The 24401-nt window shown below is 46.6% G+C and overlaps 12 protein-coding genes across 12 annotated transcripts; 5 read left to right on the top strand and 7 right to left on the bottom strand.

Moving 5' to 3' along the window:
* Positions 1 to 3066: 3066 nt before the first annotated feature.
* BJ212DRAFT_1588639 (uncharacterized protein) lies at positions 3067 to 4162 on the bottom strand (the record flags this gene model as incomplete). Its single annotated transcript, XM_041342437.1, has 2 exons — positions 3067 to 3630; positions 3944 to 4162. 2 exons carry the CDS (start codon positions 4160 to 4162, stop codon positions 3067 to 3069), a joined length of 783 nt encoding a protein of 260 aa, XP_041191424.1.
* Positions 4163 to 4530: 368 nt separating this feature from the next.
* Positions 4531 to 6051, top strand: BJ212DRAFT_404209 (class II aldolase/adducin domain-containing protein). Its single transcript, XM_041343118.1, has 7 exons — positions 4531 to 4929; positions 4982 to 5028; positions 5087 to 5125; positions 5178 to 5426; positions 5479 to 5565; positions 5618 to 5632; positions 5690 to 6051. The coding sequence occupies exons 1-7, from the start codon at positions 4773 to 4775 to the stop codon at positions 5966 to 5968; spliced, it is 873 nt and encodes a 290-aa protein (XP_041191423.1). The 5' UTR covers positions 4531 to 4772; the 3' UTR covers positions 5969 to 6051.
* Positions 6052 to 6889: 838 nt separating this feature from the next.
* On the bottom strand, positions 6890 to 7496 carry BJ212DRAFT_1366429 (uncharacterized protein). The gene is made up of 4 exons (XM_041336101.1): positions 7439 to 7496; positions 7321 to 7382; positions 6973 to 7270; positions 6890 to 6919 (listed from the first exon to the last, which is right to left on the bottom strand). Exon 3 carries the CDS (start codon positions 7256 to 7258, stop codon positions 7076 to 7078), a length of 183 nt encoding a protein of 60 aa, XP_041191422.1. The 5' UTR covers positions 7259 to 7270; positions 7321 to 7382; positions 7439 to 7496; the 3' UTR covers positions 6890 to 6919; positions 6973 to 7075.
* BJ212DRAFT_1588637 (uncharacterized protein) lies at positions 7449 to 8813 on the bottom strand (the record flags this gene model as incomplete). Its single annotated transcript, XM_041342436.1, has 7 exons — positions 7449 to 7535; positions 7772 to 7924; positions 7979 to 7993; positions 8044 to 8183; positions 8327 to 8479; positions 8614 to 8652; positions 8744 to 8813. 7 exons carry the CDS (start codon positions 8811 to 8813, stop codon positions 7449 to 7451), a joined length of 657 nt encoding a protein of 218 aa, XP_041191421.1.
* Positions 8814 to 10799: 1986 nt separating this feature from the next.
* On the bottom strand, positions 10800 to 11494 carry BJ212DRAFT_1366419 (uncharacterized protein). Its single transcript, XM_041336100.1, has 3 exons — positions 11474 to 11494; positions 11295 to 11371; positions 10800 to 11240 (listed from the first exon to the last, which is right to left on the bottom strand). Exons 1-3 carry the CDS (start codon positions 11485 to 11487, stop codon positions 10975 to 10977), a joined length of 357 nt encoding a protein of 118 aa, XP_041191420.1. The 5' UTR covers positions 11488 to 11494; the 3' UTR covers positions 10800 to 10974.
* Positions 11495 to 11712: 218 nt separating this feature from the next.
* On the top strand, positions 11713 to 14178 carry BJ212DRAFT_1275391 (kinase-like domain-containing protein; the record flags this gene model as incomplete). Its single annotated transcript, XM_041331215.1, has 8 exons — positions 11713 to 11836; positions 11891 to 11976; positions 12027 to 12110; positions 12162 to 12410; positions 12437 to 12841; positions 12898 to 12959; positions 13011 to 13111; positions 13163 to 14178. The coding sequence occupies 8 exons, from the start codon at positions 11713 to 11715 to the stop codon at positions 14176 to 14178; spliced, it is 2127 nt and encodes a 708-aa protein (XP_041191419.1).
* Positions 14179 to 14948: 770 nt separating this feature from the next.
* Positions 14949 to 15988, top strand: BJ212DRAFT_1447838 (UbiA prenyltransferase family-domain-containing protein; the record flags this gene model as incomplete). The annotated part of the gene is made up of 4 exons (XM_041338456.1): positions 14949 to 15044; positions 15096 to 15483; positions 15534 to 15862; positions 15914 to 15988. The coding sequence occupies 4 exons, from the start codon at positions 14949 to 14951 to the stop codon at positions 15986 to 15988; spliced, it is 888 nt and encodes a 295-aa protein (XP_041191418.1).
* A 156-nt stretch (positions 15989 to 16144) lies between these two features.
* Positions 16145 to 17898, bottom strand: BJ212DRAFT_404100 (terpenoid synthase). Its single transcript, XM_041343117.1, has 7 exons — positions 17587 to 17898; positions 17480 to 17518; positions 17238 to 17412; positions 16897 to 17179; positions 16582 to 16847; positions 16391 to 16527; positions 16145 to 16342 (listed from the first exon to the last, which is right to left on the bottom strand). The coding sequence occupies exons 1-7, from the start codon at positions 17756 to 17758 to the stop codon at positions 16302 to 16304; spliced, it is 1113 nt and encodes a 370-aa protein (XP_041191417.1). The 5' UTR covers positions 17759 to 17898; the 3' UTR covers positions 16145 to 16301.
* A 1145-nt stretch (positions 17899 to 19043) lies between these two features.
* BJ212DRAFT_404018 (uncharacterized protein) lies at positions 19044 to 19778 on the bottom strand. Its single transcript, XM_041343116.1, has one exon. The coding sequence runs from the start codon at positions 19634 to 19636 to the stop codon at positions 19238 to 19240; it is 399 nt and encodes a 132-aa protein (XP_041191416.1). The 5' UTR covers positions 19637 to 19778; the 3' UTR covers positions 19044 to 19237.
* A 482-nt stretch (positions 19779 to 20260) lies between these two features.
* Positions 20261 to 20446, top strand: BJ212DRAFT_1275113 (uncharacterized protein; the record flags this gene model as incomplete). The annotated part of the gene is made up of 1 exon (XM_041331199.1): positions 20261 to 20446. The coding sequence occupies one exon, from the start codon at positions 20261 to 20263 to the stop codon at positions 20444 to 20446; it is 186 nt and encodes a 61-aa protein (XP_041191415.1).
* Positions 20447 to 20757: 311 nt separating this feature from the next.
* BJ212DRAFT_1482552 (uncharacterized protein) lies at positions 20758 to 21729 on the top strand (the record flags this gene model as incomplete). The annotated part of the gene is made up of 5 exons (XM_041340438.1): positions 20758 to 20971; positions 21020 to 21123; positions 21174 to 21353; positions 21409 to 21438; positions 21481 to 21729. The coding sequence occupies 5 exons, from the start codon at positions 20758 to 20760 to the stop codon at positions 21727 to 21729; spliced, it is 777 nt and encodes a 258-aa protein (XP_041191414.1).
* A 123-nt stretch (positions 21730 to 21852) lies between these two features.
* On the bottom strand, positions 21853 to 23741 carry BJ212DRAFT_1447836 (uncharacterized protein; the record flags this gene model as incomplete). The annotated part of the gene is given in 9 exon segments (XM_041338455.1): positions 21853 to 21886; positions 21997 to 22131; positions 22187 to 22369; positions 22418 to 22628; positions 22648 to 22765; positions 22814 to 23064; positions 23161 to 23320; positions 23382 to 23512; positions 23567 to 23741. 9 exon segments carry the CDS (start codon positions 23739 to 23741, stop codon positions 21853 to 21855), a joined length of 1398 nt encoding a protein of 465 aa, XP_041191413.1.
* Positions 23742 to 24401: the final 660 nt, after the last annotated feature.

The raw sequence follows: 24401 nt of genomic DNA, 5'->3' as shown, positions 1-24401 counted from the left end.
TCCTGAGTACGAGCCAGCGCAGCTTGATACAAAGTTCAGGACTGTCTGCGTGTCAACAGGACAATGTTGCTCTTCCGGGACCAATCTTTCATCACAGAAGACGTGAAAAACAAGAAGACCCACGCTGTGGCATTCTCTTGTGCCTTCCGCCCATGATAGATTCATGACAGTGAGTACTCTCTCTAAGTCTTCCTCCGTTATTGAAAGAAAGTTCTTGTCTGAACCTGCAGCCATCCTCGTCTTCACTGGATACCAAAGCTTTAACCGTTCGTGTGCTAAACAGTGAGGTCGCAACTGTGAAGCTGCTGGAACTAACCCTTTCTTGTAGGGTTGTGGTTTGGCTGTGAGTTCTGTTGGGAGTGTGGCTTTAAAACGAGAGTTATTGCTCATGGCGCTGCTGTTCCTGCCTGATGAGGAAGAGCAAATCAGAGCTGGAGCAGAAGTCGTTGCTGTGACCCTCGTTGGAATGGTGGCTAACAACATTCTCAGGGATGACTGCACTATGGTTCAAGGAGTCTGTGGGTGTGATGAACGGGTCAAAGATGAAAGATTGAAGTTCGAGCAGGATGGGAATGTAGGGGAGGAGGAATTCTGTGCTGCTATAGATTCCTCATGAAGGTTCACCTGCTGGATTGCACTTGCTCATGATATAGGCTGGATGGAACGAGTAAGGTGTGTCGGAATCGTAGATAAGATTAAAAATTTGTTTGAAGACTGAATTGACGGCCTTGCTCCTGCTGTGTCCATTTCACCAACCTTCAATGATGCCCTGGTTGTCTCCATAGACCCGAAAATTCCTCTCTGATCCTCCCATTCCAATGATGTGGATAGTGAGAAGCTCGAATCCAACTGCTTCTGCCCAGCCAATATCTTTTTGACTGTTGAGTGTTTGCCAACCTTTGTGTAGATGCCATGCTCACCATCTATTACCAATGATGATAGCAATTCCAATGCCCGAGCTGGCATCTGAGTATGCTGCTGGGTCATACAGGGTGAGTGGCTTGGGTATTGAACAGCCAACAAAAGATGACTGTAATAACGCGGTCCACCAACAAAGATCTGCTTCGAGAGTTTTGACTGGTCGTCGTGGGAGAAACGGATTAATGAAGGCAAGATGAAGCATAGCCTCAAGCGATGTGAGATATGCACGTCCTTTTGGGATAACAAGCGTTGTATGTAACAACTTGCCATACAGTTGTTGTATGTCAAGAAGAACATGTGTGTCACATTGTTGCCAGGCTCAGATTGCTGAGAGATACTTATGCTTCTTTTCTTCTGTGAGATACACCTTGTCGTGTTCCAGGTCCCACATGATACCAATGTAGGGATTAGCATAGGCGAAGGGCTTGTCTTTAAGCTTTTCCCAAGGAATATCGAGATCTTCTGACACACTGTCAATGTCTGACATATTACATGAAAATCGGCCTTCTTCAATGGACCTTGAAGAAGCTCTGGAGAGATCTGTGATAGGGAATCAGCAGTCTTCATCAAACTCTTCCAGTGTGCCACCCTCGAATACATGCCCCCCAAACCAAATTCTACCTCCATCGTGATGCATTCCCCTGTCAGTGATTTCTTTGTGCCATTGCTTTCTCTTGACATTGTACTCTTCAATGAATTCCTTGAGTATCTGAATGAAAAGGTGATCATTAACCCATCTTGAGTTCAGTCCAATGCCTTTTGCCCGAAATAGGTCAAGCCCTGCATCAGCCAGATTCCCATAAGCCCCGGCTGAGGGAGAGAGACCAAAACACATGCAGGTGTCAATACAGAATTGATCTTCAGAAATCCGCACCACTACTCCTGGCCATTGTGACAGGTGGATAGGGACTGTGCGGTATGCCTCTGCCACATCTCTGATAGCAATTTGTGAACCTGGCGGTAAGCAGCTGATAGTGAGCGTGAGCACATGAAATGTTCCCCATGTACTGGGAAAATTATCAGGATTAATGTAAGAGTTGATAGACACATTGGGAAATTTTTGCAAGGGAGTGTGAGGAAATGAATAGTTTTGAATAATGCAATAATGACCGGGACGTCCTGGCTTGGGAATAATAGAGAAAGGAGATGACTGAAAGGGTCCAATGTACCTTCCTTTCTCAAGTTTGGTTTGTACAATAGAAAGAAAATTTTGTTGGTATGTAGCAACAGACTCTTTGTTAGGAGGTGCTTGTGTGATTTTAATATTAGGAATGTCCAGTACAAAGCCCCGATGAAGACCTTCAGGGATATGTGAGTATCTGTCACTGAGTCCCACTGCGACGAGTGCCACTTCCCAAGCGTTGGGATTGTAAGGAGTAAGTGCCTCATGCCTTCTGCGCTTGAGGACATGACTGAGCTCCGTGAGTTGAGAGCCCGCACCCTGAACAAAAGTGCCTGTGGTCGTGAGTGACGTCTGCACAACCGCTGATCCGCTGCCAGTTGCTGCAGACAGGTTTTCCGTCTCGCATGGTGAGTACTCTGCTAACTTGCGCACAGAGAGTGTTGTGAGACTCGTCCCAGAGCTTGACTGCCTTGCACTTGATAATATGGTGGGGGTTTCATCCAAGACACATGGCACAGGCAGAGAGGACTCCCCTGCCTGTGCCTGTGCAAAAATCCTGGCGCGGTCTTTTGGCTCTGTAGCCATGCTCTGGAGAGGCTGAATGCTTGTGCGACTCTTTGAAGTCATGTTGTCTTGATGATGAACTGACATGGCGATCAGTCTGAGACAGAAAGTGAGGCATGAAGCATGTGGCATGTGGCAAGAGGCATGTGGCAAGATGCACATGGCAAAGGTAATCATTTCGATGTGAGTCGAGATGTATAATTTTAAGAGTGAGAAAAGCAAATTTTTGATGAGTGAGTGAACCCAATGATGACGAATCAATAGACACTGACCTTGTAATCACAGGCATTGTCTTTCTTGTGGCAATCCTCCCAATACACCTTGGTCCTAGTCTCCTCAAGAACAACTTCATTGATGACCGAAATGTCATAAGGGCCCACTGGGGACTTGGCAACAACGTGCCAGTGTTTGCATTGTTCCGCTTGGTATACTAACAGAGTTTTCTGTGCTAGCGGATCTCAAAGCGACCGGTACTTGTGGACCTGCAAGTTCCTCCAGAAGAGAGCCATCATTCTCATCCAGTCTTGTGGCCAGTTGGTGTCCTCTAAAGCCTCTAAAAAGCGAGGGCATGCTTGGCAGAATTCTTCGAAGGACAAGTCCTCATCCTTGATGACCAAACACGTGTTGCAAGTTGAAGCAGCAGAGACCCAAGTGTTTGAACCATCAGCCAGAGTCAACAGAATCATGGCATCGTCATCTGTAGTCTTTGAGTTGGATGCCTCATCCAATCCATCGTTCATGAAGTACCATAGCTCTAAGTATTCCCCTTTGTCCAACTTGCGCAGGGCATACAAGCAAGGGGTAACGGACTGATTGTTTGGGATACCTGAGTTCCATAGAATTGGGATATACTTGAACTTGTTCTTCTTGCACTCTTCTTTGCGTGTTTCTTCTTCTTCGTTAATGCATTCTTGATTCAGACGCTCTTGCTTGTCTTTATCCATGCGTTGCTGGTGCTCCTGTTCATCTCTGTTGTCTTCTACTTGCTGCTGCCACAAGCATTTGTCCAGTATGTTGTTAGCCTGCCAGATGTTCCTAAGCAACTGGATTGCTTGCTCCTCAGTCGTAGTATCGTTGACAAATTGTGCTCATGTGTTGGTGAAATCCTCTGAGGCATAGTCAGGACAGATGTTCAGGTTGGGATCATTCCGAATACGAGGCATAATGATTAGAACTGATTTTATCTATAAGATAGAGGCAACAAAACAAGCGTGAAGTTGCAGAGAATGACTTGTGAGTGCTAAGTGATAGTATGAAGCAAGAAGTGTGGGAACGCGAAAAGCCGTATCGCCGCATAGATCTAATTCTATGTACGTTCTCGTATCTCGAACTAACATAGAATACACTCTGGGCCCTTGGTAGTGCCAGGGGTCCTAGTGCAGTAGCAGGAGTCCTGGCTCGTAGTCTTGCAGTGTGTTCACTGTTGACAATGTTACTGTTGTAATTGGTCCTCGATAGATCGAGCCGCAGCCTCCTGCTAGAGGTTTGGCCTTGGGTTTCCCTAGCAGTCCGTGCCCGTTCCATCATACCCATGCATGGATTCCCGCGAAGCATCTCTATGAGGTCTAAGACGGCCGGTCACCAGAATATCTGGAGGCGAAACCGTCAAATATGGAGAGCCATTCATCGGGAGGGATAGAATTATGAATGATAGACTAAGGTATCTCACGAAAGACCGAACTCTCAAGCTTGGATTCGGAGGCGTGATATGGAGTATCAGAGATGATGGTGGTAAGTTGTGCATTTTTGTGAGAGCCTTTGCAAGGCTGGCATACTGTCATATTTATTAATACAAGACCAGGGTTGTAGAGCACGAGTTGTGCATACTTGCCAATAGAATTCTGATATTTTTTCGAGGTGGTAGGACATCATGAGCACCAAACTGGTGATGCCTAACTGACGCGCACCATAGCACATTGTTCTTGTGTATGGGTGCGATAAGCTGGCTTGTGCATGTGATGAACGCCACAGGTTCAAAGCCGCAGTTGTGGAGTTACGCCCACAGTTGTGCCGCATCTGCTTCATTTGGATTGGCCTGGATCTGTAATGGTGGTATCGATGGTATATGATCAAACTTGCAGGCGCTCGTTGATACGGTTAAATAACGATAGAAGTTCAGGCCTATCACAGAACTCTCGTTTACAATCCCACATCCACTGTTATCATGACTGCACCATCGAGGGACACCAGCAACATTTCTACGAGGACAGGGAAGGTTTATCCGCCTCGGAAGAACATACCGCTTCCTCCGACCTTCTCTGACCCACTCGAACATCGAGCGTTCCTGAAATTTCGCCTGGCTCAGGCATACCGTATCTTTGGTGAGCCCATTGTTTTATCGTAACAGGCAGCGCCCGTCATCATGCAACGCAGCAAAGTACGGCTATGATGAAGGCGTCGCTGGACACATTACTGTCCGGGTAAGAGTTGACACTGATAACATGGAGTGCGTGACATTCTAAATTGCTTTGTCGAAAGGACCCTATCAGACCAGATTGCTACTGGGTCAACCCCTGGGTAGTCGATTAATGTCCCAAGATACAATCATGATATTCACCAGTTGCCACAGGGTGTTCACTTCAAGCTCATCCAGCCTGAGCTTCTCCTTCTCGTGAACCACGAAGGGAAAATACAGGAAAAGGAATCTGGACCCTCCCGGTTCCTCAACCGGTCGGCATACATGATCCATTCAGCGGTTCATGAAGCTCGCCCAGATATTCTCTGTGCTGCGCATTCACACACTATACACGCTAAGGCGTTCAGCGCTCTTGGGGTGCCCCTTGATCCCATTACTCAGGACAGCTGTGCATTTTATGAGGTATCTCGCGCTCATCGCTTTCAAAGAGATATCCCACTCAATGAATCTATAGGACCATTCACTGTATAGTGAATTTCGTGGCATCATCGAGGACCGCGAGGAAGGTCTGGCTATAGCGACTGCCCTGGGTCCAAACAAGGTTTGTTGATGTACGGATTTACATGCCTATGTCAATACTCACAACATTGCAGGCTGTTATCCTCCAGGTATATTTGAGAGCTCTGTCAAACGTTCTCACCTGCTTATCATGTCCCTCCATGTAGAACCACGGAATCCTTGTCGCCACTAAGTCGATTGAATCTACCGTCTTCTTTTTCATCTCTATGGAAAAGTGCTGCAAGGTTCAAATGCTAGCGGACCAGGCCGCTGCTGCTCGTGGACTGAGACCACGTCTTATTGACCCAGAAAATGCGGCTCGAACACAGAAACGCCTTGGATCTGATATGGGGGGCTGGTTCAATGCGATTCCCGAGTTTCAACTCTTGGAGCACGAAGAAGGAAAGAGATTCGAGTATTTACCTGCACAGAAGGAGAACATGTAGCTGACCTATTTACCAATACGGAGTCTTAAAACACCCAGCAATATCTCTGCCAATCTTTGATCCACTAAAGCATGACTACCATAGGTATTCATAGGTAATGTAGAATGACCATTGCCAGTCCCTCGACAGAAATACACCCGTGCGCGGATTCCTGCGAAGCATCTCTATGAGGTCTAAGACACCAGAGTATCTGGAAGTGAAACCGTCAAATCTAGAGAGCCATTCATCGAGAGGGATGGATGGTAGACTAAGGCGGCGCCGGCCCAAGGTGTCTTGTGAAAGACCGAGCTCTAAAGCTTGGATTCAGAGGCGTGATAAGGAGTATCGAAGGTGAGTTGTACATTTCTGTGAGAACCTTTGCAGCAGCGCCCATCGACACCCACGAAAACGTCAAGTATAGAGTCAGAGTTCATATGATTGCCTGTTCATAGAAAGCCCCTCACCCGAGAAGCGTATGGAACCACTTCAACGCAGAGACTAGTTCTTGCAATTGCAGATAGCCATCATCGCCCGTACCTGGATGCTTTGTGGTGCTGGTCACAGCAAATTATGACCGGCCGCAAATTGGTGTTGACTGCCGACCACCACTGGACGGCCCGAGTTGATTTGATGAATGCCCATTGAATGGCGTCAAAGTAGTCATCCGGGTAATTCTTCAACGATACGCAAAATAGCGAGTCTAAAAGAGTACTGCCGGTGGCAAAACTCATGATGAGGAGTCACATTACGAACTCGCAAAGAACGCCAGCGAGGTCGCGAACAAAGGGAAGTGGAAGGGGACTTTTCAACGCGAAATCAATCCATTTTTAATATGCTGCATTCGCTTAGGAATGATGATCGGGGTGTGCTCCTGTCACAACGAGACCAAACTGCTGAGTGTCAATACGGGTGTGCAACCAGCAAAGAACCTGACGCACAATTGTGTAAGATATGGGTGGTAGACGCAACAACCTGAAGTATGACATTATCATCCTCACACCATGAAGCACATGACTACGACTTGCTAAATATTTTATTTGGGAATTTTGTTGTTGGCATCAGCTCTGAGCGACTCTGAACTCCACGATCGTTGAATTTGCAAAATCATAAGCTCGGATGAGTGTTAGACTAGTAACGGTCCTGTGAATTATCACTAGTCGATGATCCCCCAACGGATCGAGGTATACTATAAGGAACTTGCCCAATGATCTTCAGTTCGTCCAAGGTTCGTTCTTTGCAATCTAAAGTAAACCACATAGAAAGGTCCATTTGGTACGACCTGTGACTGCCTACCCCCAAGTTCGGTAACATAAGTTCAGGGACCTTGGGGGATCATGGATTCAAAATACCTCAGGCTGCACTCCTAGACTCACGACGCTTAACCCGTTGGCTCCTACGCCAGGTTCTTGCAATGTGTGAAATATCACGCAATCATCTGGTACATGATATTGGCTTTGAAGGAAAAAGATCAGATTGAACCGCAAGACTCACGAATTAGCACTCAGTTGTTGGGTCCCATTGCCTTGCAAATGTTACGAAGGATCTTGGCTGCCTCAGCGTCCGACCACATGTGGATGATGTTCCTCAGCTATATAGTAAGATTATCAAAATATCGGCGAGGAATGCGAACAAATGGGCCCTTACATAGTAGACATCCTTTCCAACAACAGATGTCCTCCAAAAATTTGATTGGCACGAAGTCAACGTGTCCATCAATGAATGTCTCAGGAGAATTTTTCTGCCATGCCCAATCAGATATCAATGATGCGCGTGCCGGAATACTAATGAGCACTGGATGTCTGAGCTCACATTTTGTGCACGTACCATGACTTCTGGGAGATCTTGATCGGTTATCCTGATGTGAAGGAACATTGCAGCCAAAGGGGTGGAAGATGCTCCAATGCCAGATCCGACATCGTGTAGCACTGCAGAAGAGCCCATCATAACACTATGGCCAAGCATGGCTCTGTGAAAATCCTATACATTGGATTCTGTGAGCCATCAACCGAGGATAAATGACCCCGTACACACATCGCATTTCTTTTCCTATGAAGTGTGTCAGGGTAGTGAAGGGGAGTGTGATGGCGAAAACTCACGTTGTCTCGCATCACTTCGTAGTTGTTACCCTTCATACCCCGCTTCTGGAGGCCAAATAGCCGGGGTGCATTGTCAACCTCACGTGATCTTGCAAGTCGATCATAGTATCGTAGAAAACTCGGGCGGCGTTTGAGACACCCTGGGAATGAAGTCGCGTATAATACCCAGTGTTGTTCGATGATTTGAGTATGAGAGATACTCGATTGTTTGCAAAGACGCCTCGCTCGATTGTTTAACGCACAACATATTGCAGAGACGATTGTCAGCAAACAGCATGCGTACTACCTTCTTTAAAGCAGCCCATGAGGGTCAAAGCTCGTAAGACGCGTGCAATTTCGATCTCGTCGAGGTTGACTGCTTCAGCCAGCTTATCCACGCTAAGACCTTCCAGGTGTTGGTCTAGAACATCTGCAACGCGTGCTTCCAAGGAAATCCCTGTGCACGCACAGTTTTAATTCAAACCAAACTAATGAAATCGGCAACAGAGTAGATATCATTCACAGTCGGTACTCACATTCATCATCGTATGTTGGAGGACGCCAGTATTGAGCTCAATTAGTGGTATGCACCTTCGAGTAGCCTCATCGCCTTTTTGAAGGCGAATGTATCTGTCATCAGGTAGAGGGGGTAGAATGCTGTTGCGTCGGCACTGGGGACTTCATGTCTGGTATTCTTGTATTCTGCGATTGCTTGGCGTACATAGTAGTTGATGATATCCAAGACTCAAGAGAGCTTCAAGCTTGGCCTCTGGCTCATCGAAGTCCGTCATCTTTCGGGGTGTGGAGAAACGATGGTTGTGCCATCAAATGTTCAGATTTTATACTCTCGACTAAGCAGATATAAGTGCCGTGCTAAACCGACGACGCATGTAATTGCGATGGTTACGGTACGCGCACTTTGTCATTTGAGTACACGTAGCATCAATGTAGCATCATCTGATTATAATCGCGGATATGAGCAAGCATAACATTCGATTAGTCTCGAACGTTCAAACCAGACAAGTTTGAGTTGAACACACCCGCACTGGCAGAACCCGGCGTTCCAGCGACATAAGACGCACGTCAGACTCACACTGCGTCAGGCCCACCTTGCTTTCTCACGTACCGTCACCCTTTTCATTCTTATTGAGAAACTAGGGGGCGGCATTGCCGTTAGAGCAGGGGTCGGCAGCCGACAAGCTGTGATCATGCTAGCCACGAATATGGTGAAACCTACTTGGTTCATGTGCTGACAAAGCCGTGGAAACTTGAAAGGGTCCTTGGTCACTGGTGCGTAGGTCTTTCTCTTACCTTTGGGAGGTCCACCGTGATCTAGGACCTTGCTTGGTCGGGCTCGGGTAATACTGATAATGAATCGTTGCTACGTTGCAGTTGTGATTATACAAGTACAGCCTCAGGTAAGGTAGGGCTCGTACAAAACCGACCAACCGTGACCTACTGTGACCTAATGTGACTATACTAATTGGCAGCCGGCGGACGGCGTCACGGCAGTGTTCTATGTTTGGCCTGAAGTATGCTACACACATGTACAACATCAAAAACTTCCACTACATCTACTTTATCACAATTATAACTCCTGTGAACTGTGCCAAACAGCTTTCTCAATGATCCACAGGAGTCTGTTTTTTTTCTTTTTCGTGAATCTCTTGAGCCTTTGTCCTTTCTGTAGTTTTGTCACACTTTGTATACTTTGTCACATGATGTTGGTTGGTTTTGTACAAGCCCTACCTTAAGTAGACATGTAGAATTTTTGAGAACTGCTACAGAGTCGACTAACAATCATTTTAGATGACCGCCACTTTTTCCTTCCCCTTCTCGTTCGCGGTTTCATCGACACGAACCTTCTTTGCAAGCGGAAGTTCACGAGGGGGCGGAGTATGATAGGTTATGGTCAGGAATTGGACCAGACCGATGTGTAGATGCGGCTGATGTAGTTGGGCGGCCGATAATTGAAACACCAGGATTTTTTGCGAATACAACGTTGGTTAGTTCGTCTGGAATATCGCCAACCCAGATATCATCAATACAGAGTTTTGTTGACATCGACTCGGACTTCATCAAGACAGGTACTATTACTACAAGAATGTCCGTCGTCTTTATCCACTACTGCGGTCCTCTGTCATATAACAACATCTCATCCACTAGTTTGGTGAGGACGACCTTGATATGGCCTAAGAATCCCGCAGAACCATGTAGAGGGGGGCCATTTGTATGACTCGTATCAGTGATTTCCTTTGTTCATGTGCACATCACATCCGATGTCATGTTGATAGAAAACCCCATTAATTATTGATACAGCCGATCCAGATTTGAGAAGTCTGACTGCTGGTGTATTCCTCCAAAAGTTCACGAGTTTTCTCACTTTAATCCCTGTTTCCATAATCTATCCCAAATCCGAATGGTCTTATTAGTTTCCCCTACCCAGACCAACTGAAGGGAGATAGTCCTGGCGGGGTGTCGGAGCGATCTGACTGGAGATCGTTGCTCCATGCGGCCGTTGGTAAATGAGGAATATGAGATTAAGTAGATAACCTCTCCAGTGGAGATGAAACGCTACCCCTCCAAGTCTCTGACAGGCTCCTTAGGCCCTTAGGCAAGTACTAACTAGCGCAAGTTGGATTCCTGGAAAAGGTATGTTGCGTTTTTCCTCGATCGAGCTAGCGATTTGAAGCGGAATCCTTTGTTACCATCTGCAACGCCAAGGTCTGTTGGGAAATCACATTCTTTGATAATGCCATTTATGTTCCCAAACGTTCAGCTCATGGTGTTATCGATATTCACTTCAATACACGGCCATCTTACTGAAAGTAGTACCCGCTTTTCAGAGGGACAAGACAACAAGGCGTTTAGCTATACATAGAGGGGTTTATATCTGCTGAGTGGTGTACCCTACGCGCGCTCTTCGTCTCACAATGAGCCTGGTATTTACCATCAGAAACCCCTTCCTCGACCTCTTCCCCGACCACGCCCACGGTCCATCCCTCGTCCCCTTCCCCTTTCGCGTCGCTCTTCCTTCTTCCTGCCTTTTGGCTTCGGCGCGTCATCCACTAAGAGGGTATCTAGAGGAAGTGCATCAGGGAGCGCGAAATACCGGATGTTGTTACCACGAATAGATAGGGAGTCGAGGGATGTTGGGTCCCGATTACGGGCTGTCATCTTGACAGTTTTGACGTGGGTGTTCATCTGCATATCGACACCTGCAAATAATTAGAGGGTTGTAAAACTTGAGTAAATGAGACGATTAGACGAACCAGTGATTGTTCCATGGACTAGGGAGCCATTCTTGAGCTCGATGGTCACAGTCTCATTATTGAGTTTCATCAAGAATCTGATGAAAACAACTTGGGGTCAGCGCCCGACCCTTGCAATGCTCGAATAGTGAAAACTTCTGGGGTCAGTTCAATATCATAGAAGTAAGCGCGATATTCACCTTACAAGCTTCATGGTGAATATCAACGTTGATGTTGACCCAGTTGTCAATGTTGTGTGGACGAGTTTAAAGTCGATCACGCAAAAAGCCGAGTCGAAGGAAGCTGTGTTCCAGGAACACAATCAACACAGCTTTTAGACTTAGATAACGACTGGTCTGTAGCATCCTGGAATCATCTCCTTCACCCTCTCTAGCTTTAGGAGCCAGAAACGATATTTCTTTCACTTTCGACCTAATGCATGTCTCTATCCTGGACAAAACGGAAAACATTGTTGGGTTCGTTACTCAATAGCTTGGATGATGATGAAGAAGGCCTTGCCTTGGATCGTATTTTGCATGGTCAGCGGATCATAGGAAGGACTGGTAAGAGCCGGTCGCATTTTGACAGTATTCAACTCACAACCTCCGCTGAAATAGCGAGAACTGCAGAGATAGAATCTCTCCGTTTCTCAGATGGTGACCTTATCGTGCTGGGCACACTGGACCATGGCCAATTCGGAATGGTAAGTGCGTAAAGAACATGTGTTGCGTATACACTGATTTGTCTGTTCAGATTGACGTAGTGACGTGCCAGCTCAATGGTCGTGTATATGTTCGCAAATCTATTGAGAAATATTTTGCCCAGCGGACTCGTGAAGTAACACCTGTTTTACCATCAACGGCTTTTCCATACTGAGAAATTCTGCAGCAATGCTCTCCACAGTTGGAACGGGATATTCTTCTGCGCGCGAAACGTGAGCGCTCTGCGTGGGCTCCGCACTTATTTTGTGCATTCCAGACCTCCACTCACCTCAACATTGTCATGGATTATGCCGAAGGAGGTACATTATGGGATGTACTTGAGTCGAGCCCTGAAGGTAGAGTTCATGAGGCAGACTTACTTTGGTGGGCTCCTCAGGCAGTCTGCGCCATCAACTGGTGTCATTCCCAGGGTTTTGTACATCGGTGAGGGCCACCCTTTAGTATTCCGTACCCATATCAACGCAATGCAGTGACATCAAACCCCAGAACTTCGTTCTTACAGCAAGCAATCACATGCTTCTAATAGATTTCGGCTCTGCTGCGCCTCTTTCACCTCCGGAGCCTGACGGGAGTCAGCCAGTCCCGAAACAATATACCCTTGTTCCTTGTGGTACTTGTGATTACATTTCTCCCGAAGTTCTGCAAGCCCATGAAGATGCCCTCCTTGCGCTGGAGTTATCGGACGACAATGTTTCTCCTCTTTCAGTCTCCAAGGAGGCTGGTTCGTATGGCTCGGAGGTCGATTGGTGGAGCCTCGGCGCAATGTTGTACGAATTGACATATGGAGTGGCCCCTTTCTTCGCTAAAGACATCCGAACTACTTATCTGAGGATTTTGGACTACCAGGTACTGCAGTGTCATAGATCTCGCTTGTACCTACATTGACCCCTCGTTTTGGACAGACGAGCTTGCGCTTCAATGTAGCAATTCCCGTTTCTGAAAAACTACAGGAGTTACTTAGCAGGTCTGTTGTGCAGTTATTCATGCTGCCATCACTCAAACCACATGGATACAGACTTCTCACTGATCGGCATCATCGTCTTGGGAGATGTAGCGTGCTAGAAATAACAGAGCACCAGTTTTTCGGAAACACAGACTGGTCTTGTGTAGATTCGCGTGAGTCTTGGATATCAACAGTTCTCCTTATATCCATTCTTTCTTGCGTAGGCTCTGCACCGTCTGACATCCATGTGCCGCAATTCACATATTCTGCATCAGTAGCACCCGTCTCACCCATAGAGCTCCCGGATCCCACGGATGAAGAAAATTCGGAGCCCTTTGCGTTCTCTGCTTTATTTCATTCTTCCCCAAACACTTCGCTTGGAATATCAATTTTGCGGGACACGCCTCATCATATATCTCCCCGAGCCGAGTCGGCCTTCATCGGATTTTCGTGGGGTCCTACTGAGGACGTATTCCTTCTGCCAACCAATTCATCTCGAAAATACGAGACAGGCAGATTGGCCACCCCTCAGCCTTTACAGGTCACTTCCGGGAAATCTAGTCCTCATCTACCACTCAAAGCTTCCAGCGCTCCCACGCATTTCTCCGCTTTTGCAACACCTATTCGTCCCCATAGTTCTTCAGCATTTCACACCCTTCCCCGCACGGGCACTGTTCGGCGTACAACTCAGCGGCGCGCTGTTTCAGATCGTGAAGCCATGAAGCAACTCGTGGAATGCATCGGTATGAGCGCCAGGAAAAAAGTCCTCGCCAGCGGCCGCAAGCCGCGCTTGATACAGTCCTCTGGCCAAAACTTCTCAAACACCGTCCGAAAAGAGCTGCGTTTTGATGTCCAGCCCATTATTACCAACAAAACCTATGACTCCGATGACTTCCCAGCCGTGGTGGTTGCTTCGGTATCCGAGGAAGCAGAAGAAACCGAGTCGGATGGACCACCAAGTCCCAGCCCAAGTCCACGCCCCGGCTCTGCAATGTCCATACTCAGCCGAAGAAGCGTCACACCCACAATGTCTGGATCCTATTCTGCTCGTTTGTTACACCTCCCCTCTACTACATTTACGGCGAGCAGTAATCTGCAAAGCGACGAGAACATCTTTGAATCGCTGGAAAATAGGCACGCCGCTCTGATGTCTGATTTGACAGCGATTGAAGGGCGCCTGAACCGCATCTCTATGTTGTTATCGGTGGAGACGCCTAAGTCCTCCATTAACATCGGTTAAAAGGGGTATGTTTGCAAGACGTTCATCTTATACAAGCTGACTGTTCAATGACTACTTTTATTTCGTTGCTAGGATATTTCATCGGAGCGATCCGTATCACCGGCCTGCGAAGTGGAGTTGGTGCGTGCTGTCGTGTATGAAATCCACGGTCAAGTTGACGACAGCTGGCACAATTTCAAATTCGAGCGACCGTGCGACCATATATTACAATACTACTATGTGTACGTCGTACAAGGACCACATCCACATGCACGTGTTCTGATGTTATCCGGCTGACGATATCTCATACACCATAATTTCTTTGGAAATCAGCGCGGAAGCTGCCTCTTGTACATCATCTAACACTCTGCCTGTTCACATGCCCTTAGGCAATTGTTGACGTAATTTCCCGAAGTGGTCCTGAACCGTCCACAATGCTACAAGAACCGGAAAAGATCTGTACTGGTATGCGTGGTCATCCTCAGTCCTATTTCCTCTTTGGCGCTCGGACCGCCCATCCGCACCACTTCGTGTCGCTATCCTGTAGGAACAATTCTCCGAGCTGACAGTTATTTCGTAGGTCCCCGAGAAAACCCACCCTGTCGAACGGCTGGCATAGAACAAGATCATTCTTCCCGCCCTATTCAGGACGTGCAGCCGAGCTTCTTTGAACCCTTCCGTACTTTCGCACAGTGCCTCTGATCAAGCTCAAACATCTAATTTTGGTTCTGCTTCTCCTGATCAACAACATTTATTAAGGATATGGGATATGTGCTACAATCTCCCAAATCATGAGCGCCCTTGTTTTTGGACGAGCCATCTCGAAATCTCTGTTGACGCTCCATCTCTTCACGCAGAATGACATTTTGACGACGATCATTCCAACGGTAAATACTAGCGTCTTCCAGTGACTTCCTGTTCTGAGATCATGAATGCAGACACTTTTCGCACTGGTGGCAGCCCCCCTCTGCAGCCCCTATCGGTGTGTTCATGTGGTTTGGTGGATTTGGCTTCACCTCCTCCATTTCAACGTTGCGAATCAAATAATTGATCCAGCAGAAGATGGCAGGAATAAAGCTAGCCGGCCAATACCGGCGGGATACATCAGTTTGCGAGACGTGGTCTATCTACGCTGGTGCCTGGTCCCCACATGCTTGGTATCATCAGCATTCTACAGTGTCCAAGTGCTTAGCGCAAGCCTAGCGATAACTGTGCTCACTCTTTGGTATAATGAATTCAAAGTCCATAGCCATCATTGGTTTTCAAAAAACTTGATGACTGGCTTAGGATACGCTTGCTTCCAGGCCGGGGCCACCCTCATTGCAAGTATGTAGCTGACATCAGATAAGACAACACCTACTGACCGTCGCAACCAGGCAGAGATATGTCGCGGCTAGAGCCTAATGCTCTCTTAGCTGTGTTGCTTAGCATTGCTATGTTTGCCACCACGCTCCAAGCACAGGACTTCAAAGACCAGGAAGGAGATCGCTCCATAGGCAGACGAACACTGCCAATCGCACATCCTTCTCCAGCTCGTGTGTCCATGTTTGTAGGACTTCCGATGTGGTCGATTTGTCTTACTCAGGTCTGGGGGATGGATGCATTCTCCAGCGTCGCATTCGTATTTTATTCTGGACTTGTCGGATTACGGTTCATGGTGTGTAAGACAACTCAAGCGGACCGTCTGTCGTGTAAGCTGTATAGTGTGAGTCATACCATCATCTGTAATTTCGACCTGACTGAATACTTTCCGAAGCTTTGGTTTTCTGTCGCGCATTTACTTCCTGGTTACTGGCGTTATTTCCATGAAGCACGCATGCATATATCATAGTGTTTACTGAGCTAGAGGCTCGATTCAAGGACATTTTACTCTGGACCTGTGGACATCACAATTTGTTACGCCAACCAAACACACCGAATCACTTTTGTTGTACATAATGTAGTCCTTAATGCATGTATTATTTATTGGCATGATTTGTGCCAGCAGCTACCTTCATCACCGCTATAAACCCGATGAACCAGTGGACGAAACGTGAGGTACGTGCATGGAAAACGAGCTGCGAACCCTGAAAGGGGCCCCACACCTAAGGATGAGTTTCATATTCACTGCAATACTATCTGCCATCTATGCCCGTTCTTCTGAATTACATCACACTTGTCACCTGGGGCGAAGATAGGTCGGACACTTGTGGAGCACGTTAGGTTATTCTAGAGCTTGTAGATGGTTGCTTACGGTCTTCTGTGGCATCCATCAAGGATAAATCAGCAACATTGACCCTTGCTGCCGCGGATGCAGCTTTGCGGTTGACCTTGGGCAATAATGGGACAAGACCAGTTCGTTTTATCTCCGGGCCCATTGTACCCAGGTATCTGCAATTTCAATCAAGGTAAGTAATCGTTTGCCCAAACGGAAATTCTCAAAACCTTTGAGTTTCGTAACTCCAACAATGGTTTGCTCGAGCCCATGTTGCCATCCCATCAAGATACTCCTTGACTAGAACATCGGTCAAAGGTCCCCATGAAGGCACTTTCGCAAGACTGTCAGTGAACCTTTTCTCAACTTCAGCGTGATAGCGTGCTGCCCAGGCCATCGCACCGCTTCTGTCGAGGCCGAGTTCCACCATGACAATAGTGATCAAATTATGGTTCGCGTCCCCAGTTGCTTGCTCTCTATTGTACGAGATCATGTCCTGTGAATGTTGTTAGTAGCCGCAGATAACGTCTTTAATGCGAATTTACATTGTCAATCAACATCAACTCTGCAATGCATTCAACCAGTTTGACAATGATGGGATGATAAAATACTTCATCGGGAAGATCCATTCCCATTTCATATATTGCGATGACAGGTTTAGTAGCGCATGTATCCCGCCGGAGCTTGATATAATCACCAATACTACGGCAATGAGCCTCGTCGCGGTCGAGAGCCTCAACAACTACTGCACGAAGGTATGCGGTATAGCTATAAATGAAGTGACGTTGAAAAGGCAGGGTTGTAGTCTGAATCGCACGAGCCCAAAATCTACGCAAAAATTCCTTGAACTTCAGAATGCATGATTAAACAATTTGAAGATACTTGCTGTCGTACGATTTCACCAAGAATACATTCGCCTTCTGGTCGTGTTTTATGAGGATTGTGTAGGGCATCGATGACGATATCCACCATTGCTTCAGCAACTGCTGCATTTTCAACGTCGGTGTACTCATCTACAATGATGAGGACGTTGATAAACTCGCAGGCGATTCGAAGGTGTTCTATGTAGCCAGAATATAATCAGAGGTGTGCAGTTCGCAGGAACCCAAGCTAGGGTCGAAGACGAACCTCTTGATACATTGGGATAACTCAGTGCCGCTAAACGGGCTACAAAAACAGCAGGTATCCACTATCAACCATTAAAGAGTTATGAGCAAGTAAAACAGAGGCCGAACCAGAATCACATTTGTCGAATGCTTCCTGTGATTCAGCACTCAGAGCCTTAAATTCACGGAACGAAGCATCGACTTCAGCTTTCACAACTTCGAAATGAGGATTCATCGCACGAGGCCAGGGCCAGTTGGTCATGGTGTCTGGAAGGTAGATTACCCTTGGACGCGTATCCATTGTACGCTAGAGCCTAGAGACACTTTTCGATGATGAGTGGAACAGGAGAAAGGTTAATACTGGAGTCCAGGACTTGTAGCCTTATAATGGAGTCCCACCTGAAATGACCGGTCAGATTGGTCAAGAATGATCAAAAAGTGGTCTGATACTGAGTTAATATACATATATATGGCCTAACTTCAAGTTGGATACGAAAGCCACAACTATGCCATCATCCCAGCTGGATGTTGTGACGAAGACTGAGCTATTGTGCCGGTTATCAAGAGATTGCAAAGAGAAGAATGCGAGATGGGGAGGTAGTTCGTATATCGGTTGTTTTCGTTGATCAAATTGTGATTGGTTCAGGTCCGGCGCTTATATTCACCCCTAATGTGCCCGCAGTGCTAAACGGATGCTGTGCACATGCCATTGGGTGTCACTGGCACTGAAAGTGTTCACACGAGAATGTTGACTTTTGAGGGATAATAGACCAGTACTTAGGATTCAAACGAAGCGTGAACTGTCTGAACTAAAATGTATCCGGGGAAACAGGATCAACTGTCCTACCAGTAGGTAAAAGCTAGTTTATATACTGTAGGACGTGGAACTAAATAAAACGACAAGGTTAATGAAAGAAAGAAAATGGGGATCTGCGTGATTGCCAACGAATATTGGGAGTTACCACATACTGCGCAATTTTAGAGTACAGTATAGGTTAAACAGTTGTGAACAACGTTAACGTGGGGGTAAGACACCCGCATCAAAACAGGTATGGGATTGCGGACAAAGCCCTTCGTCGTCAATAAACGCTCCGCAGTCCTGCCGAAAACTTCCATATTACATGTAGTTTCGCCCTCGAAGAGCTTGGAGGTCTCGTCACAGTGTTGTGTAGTGTAAGCACGACAGATAGCTGCGAAATCCAGGTAGTATACGAAGACGCGATATGCGCTTTCGATTGACTCGCAGCTAAAGTGACACTAGGTTGGCGAGTCGCATTAACGCCGACGCTGCACCTCTCGTGTGTCAAGCTAGAGTAATCGGGCAGAGTCATGCTATAGTAGCAGTAGCAGTTTGGCTTAACCCCAAAATCAGCATATGCATATGATAAAAACAAAGGGGTGGAAAATACAACATACGAATAAAGAAAATCCCCATGCTATGACACATGCAACTACAATATTTCTAGCGTCCTGACGTTCATCATGTCATCGATGATAGAAGCTATGTTCTTGACCTGCGCAATGATATTGTGATCCGACGCGATTCTCTTGTACTCCAAACCACGCTGCTGTGATAAGAAAAGTGCACCAAAAGGCTGTCCAAGGCGAACGATCAACCTCAACGCTCTCTCGTTTGCTTCCAAATCAACCGGCGCATGGAGGCTATCTGGCGAATCCATTGAAGCACTACGCTCAGGGGACTGGGACCAAGCTGGTGACATGGAATAAACCTCCGAACACTGGTCTGACAGGCCCGGAGACCCTGGTGAGGGTCGTGTTGTTATGGTCTTGTCATTCGCAAAGTCAGGCAGCCTGAGGTTACAACGATTCCACGGACGACAAGCAGGAATGTCTGTTGGGTAGGTCTTACCGACGAGAATTGACTCACTCTGGCTTTTGTGGTCACTTGCAGGTCGTGAAGCCCGTCTGCCTTGACATAGTAGGTAAAAGATGTGTCCTGGCCATGGTCACGGCTCCGTCTGACTTCTGTGACGCGAAATGCGATGCAAGGAAGTTGCAATCTGGAGTTCGCGAAACGGGGGGCGCTGAGGTTGTCAAGGAGGGTATACAGTTTCAAAGCTGACTCCATAGCCACAGTGTTTCTCAGCGTGGAAACAGATGTCTGCATCTCGTCCTCGGACAGAGATGACAACGTGCATGGCGGGGCTTTGTACGACATAATATCGGCTGGGAGACAGCTATTAAATGAGGATGATTTTCCGACCCAGTCAAGGACAACAGTGTCGCCCGACCGAGCGACGATTTCTTGTAAGAGCCGGCCAAGCGCATTTTGCTTCGTTTCACCGTAAAGAATAGGTAGATGAACGCGGAAGATGCCGAACAACGAGCATACAATGTCTTCCTCTAACGTCGTGACACATCACTGCAGAAAAAGGCAGATTATGTCTGGGACGGATGTGGCAAAAACCTCCAGATCTGTAGCAAACTTGTGCAAGATTTTTGTCAGGTCCGTTGTCACTGTAATGTCAAACGATTGGTCGCAATTTTCGTGTATCCGTGTCTCATTTCACGTAGGTTCTTGCGTGACTCGTTCGCTCTATAATCCTCGAGCATGTATGCCAAATATTGATATTATTTATTATATAATAAATTTTGTCCTACTTACCAGTACCCCCAGCTGCCAGCTGCAGCCCGCTATAGCTCACCAATTACTGCTTGTGCTGCGAATCATTGGCCACAGCAACAAGCAGATCATATAGCAGTACTAGTGGTGAATCTCAGATGTAGTTACAAGCACTGTAAGATGTCTGAGTAATGGTACAGTTGAATTCTCCCCCTCATGATGTCTGCGAACCTTGCAAGACTCAATGCCACAATTGTCGCCCATGAACAGCTCAAAACAAAATTTTCGACCTTTAAAGACCAAGCAGAAAAGAAGTTTCAGTTCCTATACAACGAGAACAAGCTTCTCAAAGCCAAAAATTCGCACCTGAAGTTGCAACAGAAAGATGCAGACAAGCGATTGTGACGCATTGAAGCACAGGTTGGCATTGAGTATATTCAAGCTGGTGATGATGCAGATGTCGAGAATGATGAGGGTGAGCAGATAGATGATGGTGGGCAGCAATCTAGCACAAATGTGAAGGCGGAGAAGGATGATCAGCAGCGTGCAAGTGATGATGCACTGAAGAGCAAAATATTCAAAGTACATACCTTTTAGTATGTCATGCAGCAAAAAAAACTGAACCAAACACTGGAATGAAGGACCTAGTAGGTGAAAGCTTCAAAATTCTGCTAGGCCTCCAGAAACTCGATGCACAGCACTTACCTGGCTACCCAATGGGTATCGGAGAAGGGACAGATAAATGGCTGAAAGATCCTGCTACAGGGAAAGACTTGATTTGCTTTGACTGGTGGGTAGGAAAGCACAATGACAGTATCAACACAGCAGGTTTGCAGAGGGTAGTGGATTGGATCCATCTCGTGGGACCACAGATGGGGGATGCAACGAAGGGAATTCTCCTTGCAATCCTTCCTGGCCAAATCGAAAAAAGTGTGTGGTCAAAATATATGTGAATGGTGGGTGAATACAGAAAAGCAGACAAGAAAAGGAAGCGAGTAGATGAAGATGATGACCTGGGGGACGACGTGGAGATTGTTGATGGAGGTTTGGATTGTGTGCACATGAATTCACATGTTCAATCAGTATGTGTTTTCTGTGGTAATGAGATTGTACTTACTGGTCATTCCATCAGAAACTTGATGTGCACAAGAGGAAACACAGATCAAATGAATGTGATGAGAAGTGGCAAGACCCTAAATACGACTCAGCATTCATTTTAAATGTGATGTCAGATGATGAAGATGACCCAGAACAGCATCCAGGTGAAGCACGCACCTTCTTGACAATGGAGCCAGAATGGCGAAGCCTTGAGGTAAGTGCTGTCACTGATGCTGTCAATGCCATAAGCACTTACTGTATTTTGTTAGTTGTCCATGCTCTTCACAGCCATAGATGAGGTAAAAGACCTGTGACCTGACCAAGCCAAGTTAGTGAAGCAGTGGAGAAGAGCAGCTGAACAAAAGACAGGCCCACCACCTCTTGCACAAACCTTGGCCACACATATATGTTCATGGATGGTCAAGACTGTAATCCTTGAGGAAAATGCAGACTGGTTTGACTCTGGGCGTGTTGCTCACAGCGGTGAAGCATGGGGTGAAGAGGAGCCGAGGGAGCTGGTGAAGGATAGGAAAGGAAAGGGGAAGGCTCAGGACTCCAGAACTGCCAAGAAGGTGATTGTGCGCCAATGAAACACTGTCAATGAGGCTAGTATGAGCGTGCTTGAGACTGCGCAGCAAAAGCTTGGCAAAATTCTTGAAGGTATCAATGATATTGATATTTTATTCAACTAAGTTTTAAAAATAGAGTCCTACCTAGCTTGCAATGTCACCATCTTCGTCTGAATCACTGCGCAACCAGTTATCATCAGCTTCAAGCCCAGTCTAGAGGTAAATGAGTTTGGGAATAAGGAAAAATCTTTCGTAGGACTCACCCGGTCAAAGGACTGAACTACCCACAAGGACTTCTCTTCTGCAAGGACATTGGTTGTGATGGGAATGATTGCTACTGCACATGAAAGTTGACTTGATGTGATTATCTCGAGTGGTCCAAAGATATTCTCGTAAATGATGTTCACACCAAGATCAGTTGCGCTAGAGTACAGTTCAAGGAGTTAATAAAATATATGAGTGAATGAAAAATGCTCACAAATGATCCCACAGCATTACAGGAATTTTATTGTCAGATACCATCTTCTGAACAGCAGAGCAGTAGAACACTTGGTCAGGAAGGTGTATTTCAAAATGATATATGATTTTGCAAGGGACACATGTGTCATGCATCAAGACACCTGCAAACTGGTCAGCGTTTGTTTGAGTTGCAGTTGCAGACCTGAATCAGATGCCATCCTTGACAATGAAGGGGAGAACCTTTGCTGACTGACTAGTGAAGAGAACAGTAGTGCCTAGCTCCACTGTCATATCATCAACAACATTGAGGTCAGGAAACTTGTGCTGCGAGAATCCAACAAGCAGTTGATATACCTGCGGATGCTGAAGGCCCCGTAAGCTGGTGAATTTCGTCTTCGAAGTGAGCCATGGAGGCAAGATAGAACTGGCCGTTCTCAACGTTAATAGGATGTTCAAGTTGACTGTTCTGTTGAAACTCACCTGATGTAAATTGAGCAATTTGAGTGTGTAATGTGCCGCGATCAAGACCCTTTTGGTCAATGGCCTGTTGGACAAGTTTATGTTCCTTGTCGGATGCCCCTTCGGGTAAAGAAATAGCCTATTATTTGAAACTATAAGTATTGTTGCAAGGCAAGAACGAACTTACAAGTTCATAAAGTCGATGTTTTTCAACCCAATCATGCGCTAATGAGTATTCCATCTCACCACCTCCATGTCCATTGAGGTTCATGTCCTCTAAGACACCATTGAAGTGTTCGAAGCCAAAGAGCCACGTGGCATATGCAGGTCCATATTGGCGGAAGACAAGGGAGTAATGCATGGCAAGATGACTGTTGATTGTTTGATGGACACCGAGCAACTCGAGACCTTGACAATAGAGTTGTAAGTATGCTTGACCTCAATCTATATCATTGATTGATATTGCTTTGCTAGTGAGGATTCACTCAGACACAGAGAGATGGAGAACGAGTTTGTATATCGTTCGTAAATCACATTTGAAAGTTGGTTGGGGCTTTGCAGATGCAGGTACTGGTGGTGCGGAGGCCTTGATTTCGTCATGATGATCTCGCCAACATAGCCACAGTATGAATGGATATATGCTCGAGAGACGTCGCCATTGATCAGCCTTGGGGAGCCCATGATCATCAGCAAGCTAAGAGTGCAACATCAGCAAAAACGGTCAGGTATACCATATACATCAGCCAAGAGATCACATTTTTGGGAAGGCGTCCAATTCCTGATGGCCAGATAACTGAATTGATGGAGTTTTGAAACAGGTCCCAACCCATGCTATTGAGGAGATGTCCTGCCATAACAATATCAAATAGAAAGCGCTTGACAAGTGCTATGTATGGAAGAAAAGACTTGTCAGCTTACAATTCAAAGCAGAACAAAATACCATAAAAGTTGTGCATAAAGTCGATCGGTGAATGGCGCATTGGTAGCCAACCTGGCAGCTCATTGAGAATGGAGTATCGGACTCCATGCTCATCAAGAATACTCTTGCAAGCAGCTTTAGTTGTAGATAACTTTGAACGATGTGCATGCTCAAGTAGTTTCCAGTCATCCCGCATATGTGTCATATCCCACAATCCGGACCCACATTCCATCATATTCCCACACCTTCCGAGCCTACATCCGGACCCCACTTCATATCCAGCTCATTCCCAGATCCCCTTCCACTGTGCTCCATACCTCAGCAGGATCAACTATGCTCCTGATTTACCCCTGAGCTCCAGACCTCCAGATCCTCACTGCTAGCCTGATCCATACAACCCTATCCTGTCCACCCTATGCGCACTCCATCCAGCAAGACATCCAGACTTCACCTCATCTCGGATTCCAGACTATATCCACCTTCTCGTATTCCGGTCCTGTATCCACCTTGTCTTCCGGATCCCCAGATCTCCGGACCTCCAGATATTAACTCCGGACCTATTTCCACCCTCTGTCCAATATCCTGTGCCTATCCCCATTTAGGCATTCTCTGCCTTCCAGCTTTTGGTTACCTCTTGTTTCATCTTGCTTATTGATCCTTGTATGAGTCCTCATCTCTGAGTTCATTTACTTATGTTCCAACTTACTTACTAATGTGTTTCCACATGCTCGTACATAGCCTTGCTCCTTTGCTTACTGATCCCCTCAGATATTGTTCAGTATATAACCCCTGTAGATACTCCTGTAGTTCCTCAGTTTGAATATCAACTTAGACTTGCCCAATCCTCTCTCGGACT

The sequence above is a fragment of the Suillus subaureus genome (genome assembly GCF_016647635.1).
Source record: "Suillus subaureus strain MN1 chromosome Unknown BJ212scaffold_23, whole genome shotgun sequence".
In the NCBI taxonomy this organism is placed as follows: domain Eukaryota; kingdom Fungi; phylum Basidiomycota; class Agaricomycetes; order Boletales; family Suillaceae; genus Suillus; species Suillus subaureus.
This window is presented reverse-complemented; position numbering and strand designations above follow the sequence as displayed.

Excerpts from the sequence above, each read along its gene's own strand:
- BJ212DRAFT_404018 (XM_041343116.1), bottom strand. The coding sequence starts at position 19,636 with ATGTCGTACAAAGCCCCGCCATGCACGTTGTCATCTCTGTCCGAGGAC.
- BJ212DRAFT_404100 (XM_041343117.1), bottom strand. The coding sequence starts at position 17,758 with ATGGATACGCGTCCAAGGGTAATCTACCTTCCAGACACCATGACCAAC. Across the intron at positions 17,519-17,586 it reads ATTCGACAAATGTGATTCTG|CCCGTTTAGCGGCACTGAGT; the intron begins GTTCGGCCTCTG and ends CTGTTTTTGTAG. Across the intron at positions 16,343-16,390 it reads GATGGATGCCACAGAAGACC|TGTCCGACCTATCTTCGCCC; the intron begins GTAAGCAACCAT and ends GTGCTCCACAAG.
- BJ212DRAFT_404209 (XM_041343118.1), top strand. The coding sequence starts at position 4,773 with ATGACTGCACCATCGAGGGACACCAGCAACATTTCTACGAGGACAGGG. Across the intron at positions 4,930-4,981 it reads TCAGGCATACCGTATCTTTG|CAAAGTACGGCTATGATGAA; the intron begins GTGAGCCCATTG and ends CATGCAACGCAG. Across the intron at positions 5,427-5,478 it reads ACAGCTGTGCATTTTATGAG|GACCATTCACTGTATAGTGA; the intron begins GTATCTCGCGCT and ends ATGAATCTATAG.
- BJ212DRAFT_1366429 (XM_041336101.1), bottom strand. The coding sequence starts at position 7,258 with ATGTTACCGAACTTGGGGGTAGGCAGTCACAGGTCGTACCAAATGGAC.
- BJ212DRAFT_1366419 (XM_041336100.1), bottom strand. Across the intron at positions 11,241-11,294 it reads AGTCCATGGAACAATCACTG|GTGTCGATATGCAGATGAAC; the intron begins GTTCGTCTAATC and ends AATTATTTGCAG.